The sequence below is a fragment of the Perca fluviatilis genome, chromosome 5, assembly GCF_010015445.1.
Source record: "Perca fluviatilis chromosome 5, GENO_Pfluv_1.0, whole genome shotgun sequence".
NCBI lineage: Eukaryota > Metazoa > Chordata > Actinopteri > Perciformes > Percidae > Perca > Perca fluviatilis.
In genome coordinates, this window is record NC_053116.1 from 37,999,057 (window position 1) to 38,018,058 (window position 19,002).

At 40.3% G+C, this 19,002-nt stretch overlaps 1 protein-coding gene across 1 annotated transcript; it reads right to left on the reverse strand.

Annotated features, from left to right (window-relative positions):
• Nucleotides 1-1,451: 1,451 nt before the first annotated feature.
• LOC120559229 (tumor necrosis factor receptor superfamily member 14-like) lies at nucleotides 1,452-18,355 on the reverse strand. The gene is made up of 10 exons (XM_039800790.1): nucleotides 18,277-18,355; nucleotides 16,643-16,756; nucleotides 4,968-5,062; nucleotides 4,691-4,815; nucleotides 2,797-2,952; nucleotides 2,321-2,411; nucleotides 2,037-2,218; nucleotides 1,893-1,924; nucleotides 1,704-1,778; nucleotides 1,452-1,611 (listed from the first exon to the last, which is right to left on the reverse strand). Exons 2-10 carry the CDS (start codon nucleotides 16,679-16,681, stop codon nucleotides 1,534-1,536), a joined length of 873 nt encoding a protein of 290 aa, XP_039656724.1. The 5' UTR covers nucleotides 16,682-16,756; nucleotides 18,277-18,355; the 3' UTR covers nucleotides 1,452-1,533.
• Between the last annotated feature and the right edge of the window lie 647 nt (nucleotides 18,356-19,002).

Below are 19,002 nucleotides of genomic sequence, written 5' to 3' on the forward strand. Positions count from 1 at the left end.
TTGGGCACCACCCAATAAGATCAGAGAGAAGATAATATAAAGTATTTTACTAAAAACAATGTATATGGACTAATACAAAAGTAATCCCTCTCCATCATCACTTATAACCCACTAGAATTGTGTGGTGGTGTCAATGACTGTATACAAGTTATTTCAAAAGGTTATTACATTTTTTGTGTTCATGTCCAGGATAAAAATCACTTCTCTACAGGAAACTACAACAAACTTCGAGCTAGCAAGCTACACACTTGAAGATTTGGATCATACAACAAGGCAGGCCTGCTTGGTTCTTTTGGGGAATGATTATAAAGATTTACAAAGAATATGTTTAGGGCATTTCCTCTCTAACTGGGACGTTTTGGGACCGATTGATGGGATAGCTGTGGATGAAATACACACGGAGATACACTGGTAAGAGCAAATTACGTTTAACCATGTATCCGCTAATTTAAATAGCTCATGTTACTGTATTGTGTTAACTGTTAACTTTATTTAATATTTTATGTGGCGTTCTTTCCAGAGATTATTTAGCAGAGCCGACTCGCTAGTGCCCAGAGCTTAGCACCGCCAAGACGAATTGGGATCGATTTAAAGAAACGCAAAACAAACCAGGCGGTTTTTTTCTCCTATCCCAGAATGCATCTGTGGTGTATGTGAGACTAGATGGGAGCTGACGATGTGACTGAAACAAGATGGCCCAAATCCAAGTCGGCAGCTTTTTTGTTCTCTAAGAGATGGTTCTGATCTCCTAGTAGTTTCCTGCAAAGTGGACTACACAGGGTATTTAGCCATTTTAAATATGCTTTTAAACTGAACTGTGTAGTAAGAACTGAACGGTTCATTACTTACCCGGAAGTTGACAAGCAAGATTACCCATCAGTCATTACGCCTCGCTGGAATGACGCCGTACATCTTGTAAATAAATCAATTCCCATTTATTCATAACTTACATACATTTCAACAGACTTCATTATATTTTATAGTTCAGTGTTTGTTTCAATATTTTAGTTCAGTAGTGCAACATTTTCACACAAGCAGCAACAGTTTCTGTGTATGGCTACTTTGTGAGTTGTGAGTTGAGCAGCTGATCAGAAGAGAAGTGAGGAGCCTCTGTGGTCTCTGATGTCAGCAGCCAAGGTGAGAAAAGAGACACACATGAACAAGTTCATACTTGGAGTCCAGTATCTTAACAGTGTTCAGGTCCAACTCTCTGTGACCACCAGAGAAGATCAATAAAACCTGCATGTATAATTACATGAAGACGCTGCAAGGCACCACATAACAACTTAGACAGAGACATTCCTTCACAGCTATCCAATAAATGAAGAGTCTTGAGCCGTCACATACTAAGTCCGTGCTCCAATTAGTTAATTCAGGGAGGACTTTCAGTTATTCCAGGAGGACTTTTGTCTCCGTCCCAGTAACATCTCTGGAAGATAGTGATGCAGGCTGCAGACCAGCAGCTGTTCAATTTAGAGCACAGTGCCCAAAATTCACCATGGACTGATTCATTTCTGTACAACTTACAATGTGTCAGCAACCATTGAACCTGGAACTTTCCTCTGCAGTGTCCGATGAACTGTCTCTGTGTTCAATTTTCACACTCCCACCCTGAGGAGAGAAATAAATTGAGTTTAAACAGAAACATATTATACATTTATAAAGACATGAACATTTAAATGAAGAATTCATTACTGTCTTACCAGCTCTTCTTCTTCTTCTTCTTCTTCTTCTTCTTCTTCTTCTTCTTCATGTGGATGTTTACTGTTTATGGAGTTCTGATAAAAGAGTGATATCATTTAATTACTTCTATACTGAAATCATTTCTACGTTCTACTGTACATACAGTAACATGGACTGAGTAATAACAGTAGTGAGAGTATAATACATACCTGTTCGGGATTGTCTGCATTTCCTTCTCCTCCTGCATCAAAACATTACCAATGAAAAACACCTCAATCAACAACATAATGATCTGCCAATTATATTATGTATTAAAAACATAAATCTTTTAATTGTCTAAATGCCAATCATACCTGTGTCTTTCTTCTTTTTGAGACGCCACACCAAAAACAGAGCTATTGCGAGTCCGACCACTAAACAGGTCACAAGCCCCCCCACAACGGCGCCGATCACAGCTCCTGAACTTTGTTCTCCACATTCAGCATCTGTTGAAGCAGTTCCTGGTTTTATCAGCTGAAGATCCAATGATTGACATCTGGAATGATAGAGGGACATTTTGACAGGACCATGTGTAGGGAACCATGCTGCTGTTGGAAGAGTTCAGGTGTGTCCATGTCTGATCTGAAGCTTCACTTACTGTGTGTGTGGCTGACACGATGTCAATAATGTCCCATCAGAAAATGTTCCATCTCTGCAGTCAGAGCACTCAGTGTCCCTTAATGCTGTTCCTGTACAAATGATCCAGTTCAGTTTACATATTGTGAAGAGAACAACGTGTTCTATGACATCTTTACATTTCATCAGATCTGTCTGATCTCCTTACAGTGGATTTAAAAAACTATTTGATTGTTGACATTTTTGAAGCAGACAGTTATTAAATAAATTATTATTATATACAATACAACATTTCTTTGTTTCAAGTCCCAAAATATAATCTTTCACAAGCTTTTCATATTTCAGGAAAAATGACTCATTCCAGTCTCTTCTCTTCTCAGACTCTTCTTAAGTTCATTAAGGTTATTTCCCCTGAACTTTGGTGTTCTCATTTAAAATTACACCTATAATCAATATAAAGTTATACCTATAATCTCAAAGTCAACACAATAAACTAACCTTTTTGGCTGATATATTGTCCTGGTTGACAACTGCTGTGTTTCTGTGCTTCCACACAGCTGTTTCCTGAAGAGAACAGACAGTAGAATCCCTCCAGTGGTTCACAAACTGTATCTGAGGTAGTCGTACATGACGTCTTCATCTTTAAACCAGAACCTGTCAACACATAAAGATGTTACATATGTATTGTGTCTCTTCTACTATAGAGGTACATGCTAAAATCGTCCCATTTATAAAAACAGAAAATAAAAGTCTAAGGTAATACCAACAACCAATATCTTAACTGCAAAAGACTTTGATCATGTCGACTGCTTTTTACTTATGTGAAAAGCACTAGCGGCGCCCAGGATTTTGATTGGAGGTGGGCCTCCAGAAAACTGGATGGGCCAGTTAAAATAAGCCAAAAATGGGTTCCCATGCATACAGACACTAAGCATTATTATTATTATTATTAGCCTATTTGCCTTGCTGGTATGAGGGGGGTGGCTAGGTGGCTACGGGGAGGACTTGATGGGGAGAGGGCCGAGCAGGATGGTAACTCGTCACTTGTAACCACGTTACTTAAAATGGCAGGAGTTTCCTCCTCCTGTTTCTTGCTGAATTTAAAAGAAAAAAAGCTGCTTTGCTTTGCATTGAGTTTCATATTAGCTAATAGCTACAATCTGTGTCTGTCTCATTGAGCTTGCTCGAAAAGCTTGTGCGCTAACGTCATTCATTTCATTGGATCACTTGCTGGTGACAATGCAGCCTGTGGGCAGGCTTAAGAGTCCACATGTGGGGTAGAAGCCGCTGATTGGCTGAGAAGCTTTCACTCAAAGCTTTCCTCGGGCTGCTTATTGGATGAACTGCTAGAATGAAAATCACTCACTACTCACTATAGGCCTGGGTCAAAATGGGCGGGCCCGGACCTATAATGGGTGGGCCTAGGCCCACCCGGGCCCAATGGTAGCACCGCGGGTGTTGAAAAGAAGCTTTTATGACACAAAATAGTCTTCACTGGTCTCACAGTATTTCATAACACATGAGGTCTTTGTTTCTGCGTGCAGTCTATAATTCTGCAGTGCAGTAAACTCTTCTAAATGACTCTCTGCATCTTCACAATGACACTGTTAAACCAGTCTTTAGTTTTCTCAGTTCTTACACAGCATTAACAGTGGGACCAGCAGTGATAAGCCTACTACATCTAGGCTTAGTCATACATTTTAACTAATAATTTTATATATATATATATATATATATATATATATATATATATATATATATATATATATATATATATATATATATATACACACACATACACACATACATACATACATACATACATACATATACACACACACGAGCACAGGCCAAAAGTTTGGACACATCTTCTCATTCAATGTGTTTCTTTATTTTCATGACTATTTACATTGTAGATTCTCACGAGAAGGAAGCATCAAAACTATGAATGAACACATATGGAATTATGTACTTAACAAAAAGTGTGAAATAACTGAAAACATGTCTTATATTTTAGATTCCTCAAAGTAGCCACCCTTTGCTTTTTGATAACTCTGCAAACCCTTGGTGTTCTCTCAATGAGCTTCATGAGGTAGTCACCTGAAATGGTTTTACCTTCACAGGTGTGCCTTGTCAGGGTTAATTAGTGGAATTGTTTCCCTTATTAATAAAAAGCAAAGGGTGGCTACTTTGAAGAATCTAAAATATAAGATGTTTTCAGTTATTTCACACTTTTTTGTTAAGTACATAATTCCATATGTGTTCATTCATAGTTTTGATGACTTCAGTGAGAATCTACAATGTAAATAGTCATGAAAATAAAAAGGAAACGCATTGAATTAGAAAGTGTGTCCACACTTTTGGCCTGTACTGTATATATAAATAAGTCTACCTGAATCACAGCGTGCACAGCGAAAACATTCTGTAAGTCCTGTAGGATGATTCATAAATGTTCCTTCATCGCAATCCAGACAGGAAGTACTTCTGAACTCTGTGCAATGGTTTCTAACTCGACTTTCCTGTTGAAAAGAAAACCAACTATTTCATGCAATATAATGTTTCTAATGAAAGGGATACTTTGCCAATGTAAATGCAGCTCTGTGTCATGGCAGTGTGGGGGCAGGTGTTTGGCTTCCCTCCGTGCCTAGTGCACATTCAATCAGATCTTACCAGCAGGACACGTAGGACAGCACTGATCCCCGTTCAGATACTCTGTTGGATTACATGTGAGGGTATGTCCTCTGAAGACACTCAGCACAAGTATCTGTGGAGAGAAGCCTGGTTAGAACATACAACACATACTGCAAATCAAATTCACTGATAGAAGCTGTTGAAATGAACTCTGATAGAAATCTGTCTAAATTTCCGACTGCACATGAAGGCAGCACGGAAAGCAGCGGAGAAAAAGAAAAGAGATGAAGCAAGAGTTGAAGGGACTTTCCTTGTTGTTGCAGGACACAGTCGCCTATTGTTACACAAACCCATGGGCAGTTAAGTGCTTGGGTTTAGTTTTTTACGGCTGCAATGTAATATTCTCCTCAGCAGGACTCCTAGCAAGAACCTTCAAAGATTACAGCACATCCAAAACAGCTCTAGCTGTCCTAATGAAGATGAGAAAGTACGACCATATCACACCCATCCTTCAGTCACCCCACTGGCTTCCTGTCTCATACAGGATTGAGTTCAAAATCTCCCTACTCCCCATCATTTGCATCCATGGTAATGCCCCTCCCTACTTAAAGAGCTACTCACACCACAAACCTCCTCACGTAACCTCCGCTCCAGAAACAAAGTTCTTCTTCACCCCCACAGGACCAAACTCGGCACCATGGGGGAATCAGGCTTTCCTCCTCAGCTGCTCCTTGCCCGAAGTTCCCTCCCCAGACCACCTGAGAGCTCCACAAACCAGCCTCTTTCAACAAGGGCCTAAAAACCTTTTTTAGCAACCGTTCTCATAAATCTCTATTTGTCTTATTGTTTGTCTTTATTTCTTTGCTTTGGTTTTTACCCTGTTTTTATCCTTCAGCACTTTGGGATTGATTTGTCAATGAAAAGTGCTATAGAAATAAAATGTATTAATATCACAGTGCATTTCCCTGTTGAAGCCTGGCGTCCATGGACTTCAACGGGGTGCTTTTGATCAGTTTTTCTCAGTGCTTCAAACTAGATGGTCATTGGATATATGCGCGCGAATATGTCCCGCCACGAAAGCTCAGCGTCTCTGGGGGTGGAGGAGTGGGCTGGGCCAGGACTGAAACTTCCATTTGCTCACACGAAACTTTCATGTGCGCACGCGAAAACCAAAACCTTTTCACATGAAAGTTTCAGCGAGCACATGAAAGTTTTGTGTGAGCACATGAAACTAAACCTTAGGTTTGTTTTCAGCGGCGCGCTTTGAAACCCATTTTGCGCTGTTACAAACAGAATAGAATAGCTTAATGTCAGATAACGTCCACAATAATTGGATTTTGGGTTAGATTTTTTGACAGCTTTAAGTGGTTATGAGGAACAATAGGAGAAAGAAATTTGATCATTGATCATTGTTTAGGTACATTAATCCATGTTAAGTTTTTACGCGTTAGAACTTATACAGCCCATGAGAACCATTGAGAGTCAACCCACAGCCGCTCCGCTGCCCTGCTGAAAATGTGAAGCAGAAACGCTTAATGTCAGATAACGTCCATAATAATAGGACTTTGGGTTCGATTTTTTGACAGTTTTCAGTGGTTATGAGGAGCAATATAAGAGAGAAATTTGGGGATCATTGATCGTTGTTTAGGTACATTAAACCACTGTTGCTTTTTCACATTAAGCCGTTTTAGAATTATCCCGTTCAGTTCTCGTATTAAGCTTAACATTCTCTTTCCTTTGTTAATCCATTCTCCTTGCATTTAGTGTAGGCCCTACATCTACCTATATCCGTGAGTTGGCCGGCTGTTTGTAACTGTTCATAAATGAAAGTAATTGCCCGATCCAAATCGCTGTCCCTTAATGCACCGGAACAGATTAAATACATTTTAAATGTCGTATCAAAACAATATAATGGTGACGACTTGCAAGCAAAGCAACAATGTCCTTATAATGAAGATTAATTACATTAGATTACAACCTAGATTAAAAATATAGTGCAACTAATGAACTTTACTGTGGTCATTCAGCTGTCTCCAGTATGGCCCAGGCTACGGCTTTCATGGGCCCACACTAGTTTTGCGGGCTCTGACGAACTTTCATGTGCTCCACGTGAAACTTTCATGTGCTCACGTGAAACTTTCATGTGCGCATACGAAAAGTTTTGCGGCGCCCATTAAAGTTTTGTGTGAACACATGAAAGTTTCACGTGAGCACATCAAACTAAACTTTAGGTTTCACGTGCACACATGAAATTTTCACGTGAGCACATCAAACTAAACTTTAGGTTTCACGTGAGCACATGAAAGTATAACTTTAGATGTTTTTTGCTCATGTCCCCTTACGGTAGGTTTCCACACACCGAAATTTCGCTTTGCTCTCATTGAGGTTGAATGGAGACAAAATTCGCCCTGATTGAGCGAGATGAGAGTGAATCGCTGAGGGGAGCGAAATAAAGTTGACGAAAGTTTAACTTTATGCAAATGAGGACCACTCGAGAACCAATCAGGTCCGTGTGTTTTGTGTTTGGAGGCGGGGTGTACAAAAAGTCTGACCAAGATGGCGGAGGTTATCAGCCCCGTATCATGAAAAATTTTGATGTGATTAAAATGTTTCTACACGAACATCGGTATTCTATCAACACGAATTGTGTTTTTATATGACACACGAACTTAATTAGGGCACATTCACCACTAAATAGATCACTGTATATGTTAGTTTAAACACTCGAACTTTTCAGCTAGCCGACAGGCTAATTGCTAGCATGTTCGGACATTGGGTTTCATTGTAGCCTAGCCAGGCAGCTAGCTAGGCTACTTATTGCATTTGTTTGATTACATGTTTTGTTGGCGAACATTGACGCTTGCAGCAACACGGATTGTTGTTTATATGTCACCGAACGCAAACAGGGAAAACACACCACCAAATAGACCACTATAGTTATAGCTTAGACCACTATAGTACTAGTTTAAACACTCAAAATGATTCCGTTGCCGACAGGTCACCCGCTAGCATGTTCGGACATTGCATTTCATTGTAAGCATAGCAAGGCAGCTAGGCTACATAGCCAGGTTAGCATTAACATTACCGATGGTTTGCTACTGTGCATTTTACCGCCCTCTGTCTTCGAACAGCCCGGACATTTAAAAATGGAGGAAGAAATTATTGCTGCGGTGTCTGCATTCCCAATTCGTACGATGCATCACTGTCCGAATACAAGGACATCTTAAAAAGGCAAATATTTGGATGAAGGTTGCTATGATTGTTGGTGCTCCCGGGTGGGTTTACGTTTTTGTCGTTTTGAACCGTGGAGAGGTTGCAATTGCTTTAACATAGGTTTACTGGTACCGTCATATTTTGCCCTGACCTGAATGAATGGAATAGCTGTTGTATGTTTAACGTGTGCTTGAAATGTGAAAAGAAAAGTTTGTATGTGTGTGTGACAAGTTCGTTTGAAAAGCAGGGTACATGTTAATTGGAAATGCGAGGTGTATAATACATATATTATTTATTGCTTATCCTGTACGATTTTTTTTTCTCACAGAAGAACTGTGGAAAAAAAATGGAAGGGTCTTCGGGACACATACAAGAGGGAGAACAACAAGGAGAAGGACAGGTGTAGGAGTGGTGCTGGGTTGTCTGCCAGTAGACCTTGGAAATACTTCATGATCATGGGTTTCCTGGCCCCCCTTCGTAGAGCAGGGAGACATCAGGGAATTTCAGCCAGCTCCGTAGAGGTGGCACCATGGCAAGAGAGCAGGAGAGCCAGGCAGCAGCCAAAACGCAGGGAAGCCGGACCCGAAGACCTCCAGGAGAGCCAGCAAGTAGAGTGTGAGGAGATGGCGGGTAATTCCCCACTGACACCCCAGATTCCCCCAGATCCAAAAACTGAAGTCTCCGGGCCCCTGGACACCCCTCTGGTCCACCACGGAAGAGGCCAAGGAGAGACCGCTTCAGCCCTGCCAGCTCTGTGCCTTTTGAGGAGAGAATGCTGGCTGCTGTGGACAGCCTGTCATCCAGACCCGTCCCTCCAGATGAGGATGAGCTTTTTTTAAAAGCATTATTCCTATGTTGAAGCGCTTGCCTCTGGCTAAGCGGTCACAGCTTAAGTTCACCTTTTACAAAATGGTGTATGATGCTGAACAGGAGAGTGTCCTTCAGTCCGTAGTTTAACATGTAATGGAATATCAATATGAAATAAATGTATATAATTATTTTAATGTAATACTAACGTTTCCCTCATTACTGGACCTGAGTGTATTTAATTGTAAGTGCGATGAAAACTGTTGTCTTTCTGCACCTGCTATTCCCACAAAAAGGTACAAAATTGATACATTTCAAGCACTTTCACCTGTTATAATAATGATCAAAAATCTTGTTTCTATTTTTTTACCTTTGAACACATGCATGCTAAAATATACCAAACCTATCAAAAATTATCATAAATATGATCTCACAGGGGTAAATTGCAAATATGAACCACAAATGATGGTACGGTATATTATTTTTAATTCAGATAAAGTAAACATCTACAAAAATATGAACACCACACAAGAGTTTGAAGAGCCTTTTTTGTTTCATGCACTATGGCTGTGGTTGTGGTTGCCAGTAAACAGAACCCTCTGCATTGAAATATTCAGAGAATGTGTTCCTGACTCGGAAGGTAGCTCTGCAGGCGTTGTTACGCCGACTCGAGGTGTATCCTGGAGTGCTGCTGATACCTCCGTGCTCAGATGAACAGGCAGGCCTTCTTGTGTTTCTCCTCCCTGATCTTGTTAGCCAGATGAAGTTGTGAAGGATACAGGTGGCCTTCACACATGCTTCTGCTTTTGCTGGGTTGACAGCAATGACCTGCCTGTACATCCTCCACTGGCTGGAGAGGATACCAAAGGCGACTCCACTGTTAGCCTGGCACGCGCTGAGACGGTAGTTGAATGCCCTCTTGTCAACCATGAGGTTTGAGCCAGGAGGAAGTCGTCGCAGCAGGTTCATAACGAAGAGGAAGCCCCTCATCCCCTACAAAAAACGGTAGTCGCCCCACGGTGTTCAGCTCCAGCGATACAGCGGTCCTCTGGCAGGTCCAAGGTGCCATCCTTCAGGGCCTCACCAAATGGGGAGTTGTTCAGGGTCCCACCCGTCGCTGTTTCGGCCATAGCTACCCACATCCACCACCCGAACAAATAATCTGCATCCACTACAGCAAGCAACACGATGTAAAATGTGTGCTTGTAGTTGAAGTACAGAGAACCTGAGTTGGAGGGGGCCTGAATGACAACATGCTTCCCGCGATGGAACCCAAGCAGTTTGGGAAATTCCACTTGTGGAAGAAATCATCAGCGATGGCACTCCAGTCCTCCTTGGTTGGTACGGGCATGAACTCATCCACAAGGCAGTCCCTTATGGCCTAACATACCTCTCCAACTATGTTGGCCACAGTGGTGCGGGGCCCACCCTGTAAGCGTAACTAATTACATTGAATGAGTTACCAGTGGAAAGGTATCTGTGAAAAACAAACAACAAAAACATGATTAATATAAAATAAAAATTGAACATACATGGTATATAGCCTACATGTGATACATGAGTATTGCATACTATTCACATGAGTAAATACACCTTTGATGCAAATCTACATTACTACATGCTAAATAACAAACACCACTGCAGGATGTAATTATTTCTGCAGGGCTTGAAGTTCACACACACACACACACCACACACCATCTTGTTTAAGTATTACAATGAAGTTCTTTATTCTTCTCTTCTGCAGAGCAGACTCAACAGATCAAATTGCTTTGTATAATCACAGACAACAGCATACTGACACACACACACACAACACACACACACTACTCAGTATATGACACCCTGTATGATTGGCATAGAAAATTGCAATGTTAAGCAGTAGCCTCATCAAACTTGTATGATCACGAATCAGCAATAAATATGCGTGGGAAAAAATCCATACTACACAAATGTCATTCATAAATGTCGGCAGTAAACCGAAAAAGGCCACTCACCGAAGACAAATAGCCAGACGCTCAGCTGGCCCTATAGATGCGCCAATACGGAGCATCTTATCTCGCGCGATCCGTGGCCCGACCCGGAGAGCAGATTATAAAATTGCTCCTTGGTGAGCCTGAAATAACCCTGGAACAGATGATCGTCCAGACGCAACTCCTGCACCAGTCGATGGTTCTCGCCAATGCTCCTACGGTCCTGAAGGATTGGAAGAACCCAATGCATGCTCGCGCGCGTTCGCTTTTTTCCAGCAATAAAGAAGGGTGCACCCTGCTGGGTTATTTCATCTACCCAACCGCTGGGTTATGAAATGTTTTACCCATTATGGGTTATTTATATGGAAGTTGGGTTATTTTGTGCAACTCATGCGTTGAGTCAAAATCCATCAACCCAACATACATCAGTTGACCCAGCACTTTGGTTGTTTGTGCTTCGAACGTCATCAGATCATCACCAGAGTCCGCACCACACGAAGCTTGTCACAGCAGAGAACCTGGTTCTCTGTCTGGTCATCCAACAAGGCAAATAAATAAAAGGTTTGTGTACACTAGCTACATGTCTAATTCACATTGTCTGTGTTGCGTTACCTATTAAAGTACTATCTTTATATTGTGAGGCTAGTTTGTTAGTTTGGCTAACAACGTAGCTAGCCATTTAGCCGTTATCATGGAAGCATGGATAGCCTACAGCTTATCCGTTTGGTCTGAATTATATTAATGAATTAATGAAACAAGTTCATAATGCCCATGGGCATATGGTCATGTTTATTGAGTTCAACCAGGCTAATTTGCCAGCTAGTTTCAAGCTAGCCAGGTGATTCGCCAGTTAACTATCTAGCTAGCTAGCTAGATAGTTTACTAGCCAACAGGCTGTCCGTTAATTGCTTTGCTAGCTATATTATTTTAACTGGCTATAAATGAACGCGCTTGTTTTTCCTGAAGCTTTTAATGTGAAAGCATAACACAGTTTTTGACTGATTAAAGTATGTAAAAACAGTGAGATAATCTGATATGTCTGACTAAATGCATGTATGTGCATTTATTTAAGTAATGTGGTGACCCACAATAAAATCGAACAAATGCTTATTTAAAATGGCGGGGCCAAGGGCCACTTGAGTTAACGGTTAAGAAATATATAATAAAAAGTTTGGGAACCACTGCTGTAGACTGTTGTACGGGGGCAGGCAATGCGGTGCTGACCAAAAAGCAGCCACAAATATTCAAATATGAATTGCATTCATATAAAAACAATTTACATGCATGCAATTTCTCATATGAATTGTATAGGTAGAGAGGGAGGATTGTGATGCTAAATAAAATGGCTGTTATCTTCACATTGGATTACATTCTTCTGTTAGTCTGCATTGCTTTTACATGGTGATATCCGAATAGTTAATACAATAGCAATTGTATCTTTGCTTAAGCTCTTTTTGTGTTTGTTCCAGATCAATGGATAGCTTTGTCATTAACACTTTGACGAGAGTGCCAGACCTTGCCGAAAGATTTAAAAGGTAAGAAATATTTGTTTTCCCATCCACAGCATATCAAGTCTGCATTGCTACTAAAGCCCTTTTCAGACATGAATTCTTATGAAATATAATTTCCTCTTTTTTCAGTAGCTTCCATGTAATGTGTCAAAGTGACTCCAATAGATGAATAGAGCCAGCCACTGGATTCCTGGAGGAAAGGTGAACGGACGTCAGGAAGCGGCTGAGATCAACCAGCAGGTCGCAGAGCACTGCACAGACACCACCACAAACGCCAGATGATGGCGCTCTTGCAAGGGCTCTCCTACCAGGTAATTATTAAACTGAAAAATTATTTGATGAAGCAAAACAGTTCTTTTTACAGAATGTACCATATCGCGAGAACGTGAGTCACAGCTTAAAGAATGGTTGAGAAACAATTCTCAGCCCCTCAGCCAGATAGAGACCTACATGCGGACACGGCAGTCTACAGGGCCAAGTGGATTAGGGACAACAATTGGACCATCGATCAGATCCTCGAAGAGTTCCCTCACCTAATGACCAAAGGCATGGTAGGTATAGGGAAATATGATCTTACATATGAGGATGCATTGTTTATAATGTTTTATTAGTGTGCCACATTGAATTGGTTTTAAAAATGTGTTTTCCATTTTATAGATTGCACAGGCTTGTCCTGCATGGGGATGCTGCATCAAAGTTGTTTGAAACTTGGTCATATGAAATGCCAGGAGGGAGTCTAAAATGGTAAAGTTTATTCAAAGTAGAATACTTGCTTGCAAGTAGAGCTAATGGCTCTTAATAGCAGCTTTTAATAGGAATTTGAATTTGTTCACTATAGACCTGTTGACTGTTGGCCTGTTGAATGTTCAGCCAGTTCATTCGTAATTGTTGTTTTGCTCTGAATGTTTTCCTACCTGAGTGATATGAACTGCACCAGTTCCACTATATTGTTGATATAATAATTTTTTTTCAAAGATTCCATTATGTTTTGTTTTTGTATTGTTTAAGTGTTTATTGCATATATGCATAAATCTAGCATGTATTCTGTTCTAGGTTTGTAGTTTAACAGTTTTATTGCAATTTATTTTCTTAAATTGTACTGTAATGTGTTAGAATTAATCTGGGATATGGGTTAATTTTGCCAAGCATTCGGTACACTATATAACAAATATGTAATTGAATCAACCCAGAATTGTAATTAATTTGACCCAGCATTTGGGTACACTATATAACAAATATGTAGTTGAATCAACCCAGAATTGTAATTAATTTGACCCAGCATTTGGGCACACTATATAACAAATATGTAGTTGAATCAACCCAGAATTGTAATTAATTTGACCCAGCATTTGGGTAGAATATTTAACTCATCTGTTGGGTTAAAATGACCAACCCATCTTGCTGGGTCAAATTAACTACTGTTGGTCCCGTGCAATAGTGATCCGCGGGTTGGGTTATAAAACAACCCAAGTTGGGTTATTTTTAACCCATCATTTTTAAGTGTGAGACCCAAAATCTTGCACACCTCATATTGATCCATGATGACAACGAAGATGGCAATATTTTTGCAAGTTTTGGCCAAGAAAAGAAGCCGCAAAATTAGCGCGAAGGAACATTATTGGTGAATTTTATTTTAGTTTGTGCGGTAAGTGGTGGCTTACCTAAATTAATTTATTCATAACATAACATGAACTGTAAAATAGCGGGAGGACATTTGATTTGTGCATAATGCAGCATACAAGATCAGAACATAATATGAACAGAACATAATATGAATATAATATGAGCAGAATATACATTGCAACACATTCAAGAAAACTTAAAAAAAAACGAAGAGAGAGAAAAAAAGAAAAGAGCGAGAGAGAGATATGACGAGTTGTTAGTTTCACAAGCTAGCAACGATAGCTTGCTAGCAAACAAAACTACCTGCTAGCTACCTAGCTTCAACTCTCTGCTAGCTGCCTAGCAGCCGGTGTTCTGTTGCGGTCTTGCGTGTTGTTTTGTACGCCCCCGAGGCAAACTTTTCGCTGGCCGAAATTCGCATGGTGTTTCGCTGTGTGGAACCCTACCGTTAGGGGCTCTGTAAAGACAAACGATTGCTAGCCAATTTTCATCATACATTTCATACAATTATTCACCACATTCCTTGTTTCAGTTTAACCTAATTCCCACATTTCCTCCCGTGTTTAATATTGTTTTGTTAGATCGTTTCATTTTCGTTCATACAATAGGCTAGGCTAGTGTGGTAGGTGAAAAACTAGCCGCTAGCAAACTGCACATATGCAGACAATGCTAATAATGGTCGAATCTGGAATCGCAGGACAGTGGAATATAGAAACGTTTTCGAGATGAAATGCATCGTGAGCAACGTGTCTGAAAGTTGTAAGTCTTCTGGTAGCTGTGCCAAGAGAAATCTCAATCATTCCCAATCTTACAGAGACGGAGGCGTGAGGTATATGTAAGGAGATAACATAGGCACAGGCTAATTATTGCTAACTAACATGCTAGTTAACATTAGTAATTAAACCTAAACAGCTAATGTAAGTCGAAACTGCCTGTGAGCTTCTCCTGTACTATACTAATTCCTCTACGTGCGACAGTAAGTCACTTGGTTATGACACATCGTTAGCTTATTTTTACAAAAACGTCTGCTACGGAGCCATAACGTGAGGTACAAGGTAATGGAGCCTTTTATACATTGTCGTGTTTCTTTGAAACTTCAGATGTAAAGTTATTCACAGTCAAGTGACGTAAAAAAAAATGGCGGTCAGTGTAATGCTAACAAGAAGTGATCGCTTTGTAGCAACAAAATGGGGCCATCGGTGGCCGTGTCTGAAGCGAAGCTTACCCCTTGTTTTTAGCAAAGCCTTTTGAAAGTCTTCCTTACGAGGATAAATTTAGGATTAAACAGCAGGACAGATCAACACCTAAGATTAATTTAGTGCAAAAGATAAGGCAAAGTAACAGTACCAGCTCTCCTGGTATGACAAAGTTAGCTGGCTGACTTGAAGTGCTGTGACAAAGAAAATGTACTGCTGGCCATGCCTCTTGATGAAACCATCTCACGGATGTGTTGTTTGGTCAAAGGTGGGGTTTAGAGATCTGTCTGACTTTGACAGGGCAGATAAAAGGCATGAAAAGAGCAATGAACTTGAAAAGGAACGTAGGGCAGAATTTACATATAAATAAATGGACATTTTTTATGATGTAAAGACCAGCAGCCGCCACTGCTTCAGAGTGTTTACAACTTTTTTGTTGCAGCAATAGAGACAGTGATGTTTCCTGTTTCCAGTAATGTTAACGGGACTCCGCAATATGGACCGCGAAGTCTGATCTCTGGTCACATGATTGTCCCCCGGGAGCGGGCTGGCGTTGGGTTCTTTTTCCAAAGTTGAAATCAGACTTAAAGCTATAGTGTGTAGTTTCTGCCGGCTCCATGAGGAATTCTAAGTAATAACAACAACACTGTCGAGCGATGTCACGTATAAAAGCCTTCTGTGACAGTGCACCACGGATAAATTTGTGTGCTGTGTGTGTGTGTGTGTGTGTGTGTTGTGTGTGTGTGTGTGTATGTGTATATATATATATATATATATATATATATATATATATATATATATATATATATATATATATATATATATATATATATATAGAGAGAGAGAGAGAGAGAGAGAGAGAAGAGAGAGAGAGAGAGAGAGAATTATAAAGAACAAAGGGTGTAGGAGCCACATATTGTATGTTGTTTATGGTCTCATTTATATTATTTATTGATTATTATATTGTGCACTTATATTGTAGGAGGTGGCGTTCTTTCATCGTGGTTTAAGCCGAAGTGTTAACATATTTGTTTGCTTCACCTGTTCAACTGGGTTTTTGGGGGGCTTTGACAGAGAAGGTGGAGCCTGGGAGCGAACACAAAGTAACTTTCCATTTGGTAACTGCAGTGCTAGTTGTATTTTACGTGTGGAAGAAGAGGAATAAATCATTGTACAATCTCAAATGCGTCACAGTGTGTTTAATAATGCATCTCTCAGTGTTTAGTCCCTGGCTGCACTTGTTGGACTGCTTACAGCCACAACAAAGACATTATAAAGAAAGAAAGAAAGAAAGAAAGAAAGAAAGAAAGAAAGAAAGAAAGAAATGTTGGAGAGGAGCAATATGATGTATGAATTATAATAAAATCTTGCTGTAATAAGATTATTTTACCAGCAATGGTGCAACTGTCAAATGTTTTCTTAACATCATTGTATACGGCAGGATCACAGTTTCTATGGACTGAAGACATCTCTCTCAGATTTGGGAGGAAAACAGGAACACCATCTGGAAACAAAAGAAGACAACCATGTAGAGATTACACTACACACAGCAGAGACCTGCTCTAATGCAGCTGGAGCTGTTGGTGGACTTTGGTCAGATTTTACACCTCACTGACAAATTAACATAACTGAGGGGGGTTGATGTCACAGTGGAGCCAAGGTGTGATGAGAGAGGAAGTTTTCAGAGAACCTTGAAATGAATAACCACTGTTGTATTCTCTAGGTCTAGGGGATCTCTCTATTGACTGGTCACTGCAAATTAAACCAGGGGTTTAAACTGTTTGGTTTGTGCCCTTTTCCAAAAGGGGTTGGAAGAGGCTTGTTGTTGTTGGTTAGTCCAATACCTCAGATTTCTATGAGTTGTTTTCAGTTCCACTAAGGAGACATTTCCTCTAAACCTTTCACATGGTTTCTTTTAAAAAGGTGCAATATGTAATATACACTCACCTAAAGGATTATTAGGAACAACATACTAATACTGTGTTTGACCCTCTTTCACCTTCAGAACTGCCTTAATTATTTGTGTCATTGATTCAACAAGGTGCTGGAACCATTCTTTAGAAATGTTGGCCCATATTGATAGGATAGCATCCCCCACACCATTACACCCCCACCACCACCATCCTGCACAGTGGTAACAAGGCATGACTGATCCATGTTCTCATTCTGTTTAGCCAAATTCTGACTCTACCATCTGAAGGTCTCAACAGAAATCGAGACTCATCAGACCAGGCAACATTTTTCCAGTCTTCAACTGTCCAATTTTGGTGAGCCCGTGCAAATTGCAGCCCCATTTTCCTATTTTTAGTGGAGATGAGTGGTACCTGTTGGGGTCTTCTGCTGGTGTAGCCCATCTGCCTCAAGGTTGTGTGTGTGTTGTGGTTTCACAAATGCTTTGCTGCATACCTGGGTTGTAACGAAGTGGTTATTTGAGTCAAAGTTGATCTTCTATCAGCTTGAATCACTCGGCCCATTCTCCACTGACCTCTAGCATCAACAAGGCATTTTCCCCCCCCAGGACTGCAGCATACTGGATGTTTTTCCTTTTTCAGACCATTTTTTGTAAACCCTAGAAATGGTTGCGGTAAAATCCCAGTAACTGAGCAGATTGTGAAATACTCAGAACAGCCCGGTTGACACCAACAACCAAAGTTGCTTAGATCACCTTTCTTTCCCATTCTGACATTCAGTTAGAAATCCTTTAATAATAATGTAGTCAGACACTTTGAATATATATATGTATGTATATATATATATATATATATATATATATATATATATATATATGTGCTACAGCACAAATATTTCCATCCATAGATAAGAATAATCAAGTCTAACCTCTGAATTTCTTTTCAAAGTGCACCAGATTGATGCATTTAAACGTTAAAATAGAGAACATTTTCTTACAGGGGAGCATGCCCATGGACCCCCCTAGGGGGACTTGTGCCCCAGTGCAGCTCTAGGTCTAGTGACGCCCCTGGAGCAGTGTCCCCGTTTTAAGTTTTACAAAGATAAAAACATTACCTGTTTTGGAGGTATTTATGCTTCTGAGCTGAAAAGCCCCGGATTTTGTCTCAGAAATCTGGTCACCTTAGCGCGAGGCTCCATGCAGAGCTTTCGCCGTAGCCTAGTAAGTGTCCAGGGTCTCATTTATAAAACTGTGCGTAGGATCCTTACTATAAGCGTAGTACGCCCAAAAGCCCAAAAAAAGTCAGATTTATAAAACCGTGTGTACCACACCTGTAAGCAATGTTCCCTTTATAAATCACAGATTACCTACAAGTGTGGGTACGTGGAACAGCCTCTTATCCCGCCCTGTACACGCCCATTTTTAACCATAAATAGTCAATGTAAAGCACCTCGCTGATCAGTATATGAATGACACTGTTACACCGAATCATGATGACTGGCGGAGAAAAAGCCAAAAAACTCTCAGACGTTCAGGAATTGCTGCAAATTGAATTATAATTTCGGCCTGTTCTTGCACAGTGTATGGAACCCTGATCTATAGATTACATATATTAATAATAATACGTCCAAAACGGCAGGCATTACGGCACTCGGGGACAGCTTCGATATACCAGACGTATATAATAAGATTTAACAGAACTATATATTATATTCAAACAAGCCTTAGTGATAAAGTTGAAGATTATATATAATATTCATTTTAAAAACACTTTGTTTGCTGTCTGACATTTCCCTCTGGAAACAGCCGGTTTCCTGCAGAAGTGGCGAGGACCTGTATTT

Excerpts from the sequence above, each read along its gene's own strand:
- LOC120559229 (XM_039800790.1), bottom strand. The coding sequence starts at position 16,681 with ATGATGTTAAGAAAACATTTGACAGTTGCACCATTGCTG. Across the intron at positions 2,219-2,320 it reads TCGTGTCAGCCACACACACA|ATGTCAATCATTGGATCTTC; the intron begins GTAAGTGAAGCT and ends CTATCATTCCAG. Across the intron at positions 1,612-1,703 it reads AAGAAGAAGAAGAAGAGCTG|GGTGGGAGTGTGAAAATTGA; the intron begins GTAAGACAGTAA and ends TTCTCTCCTCAG.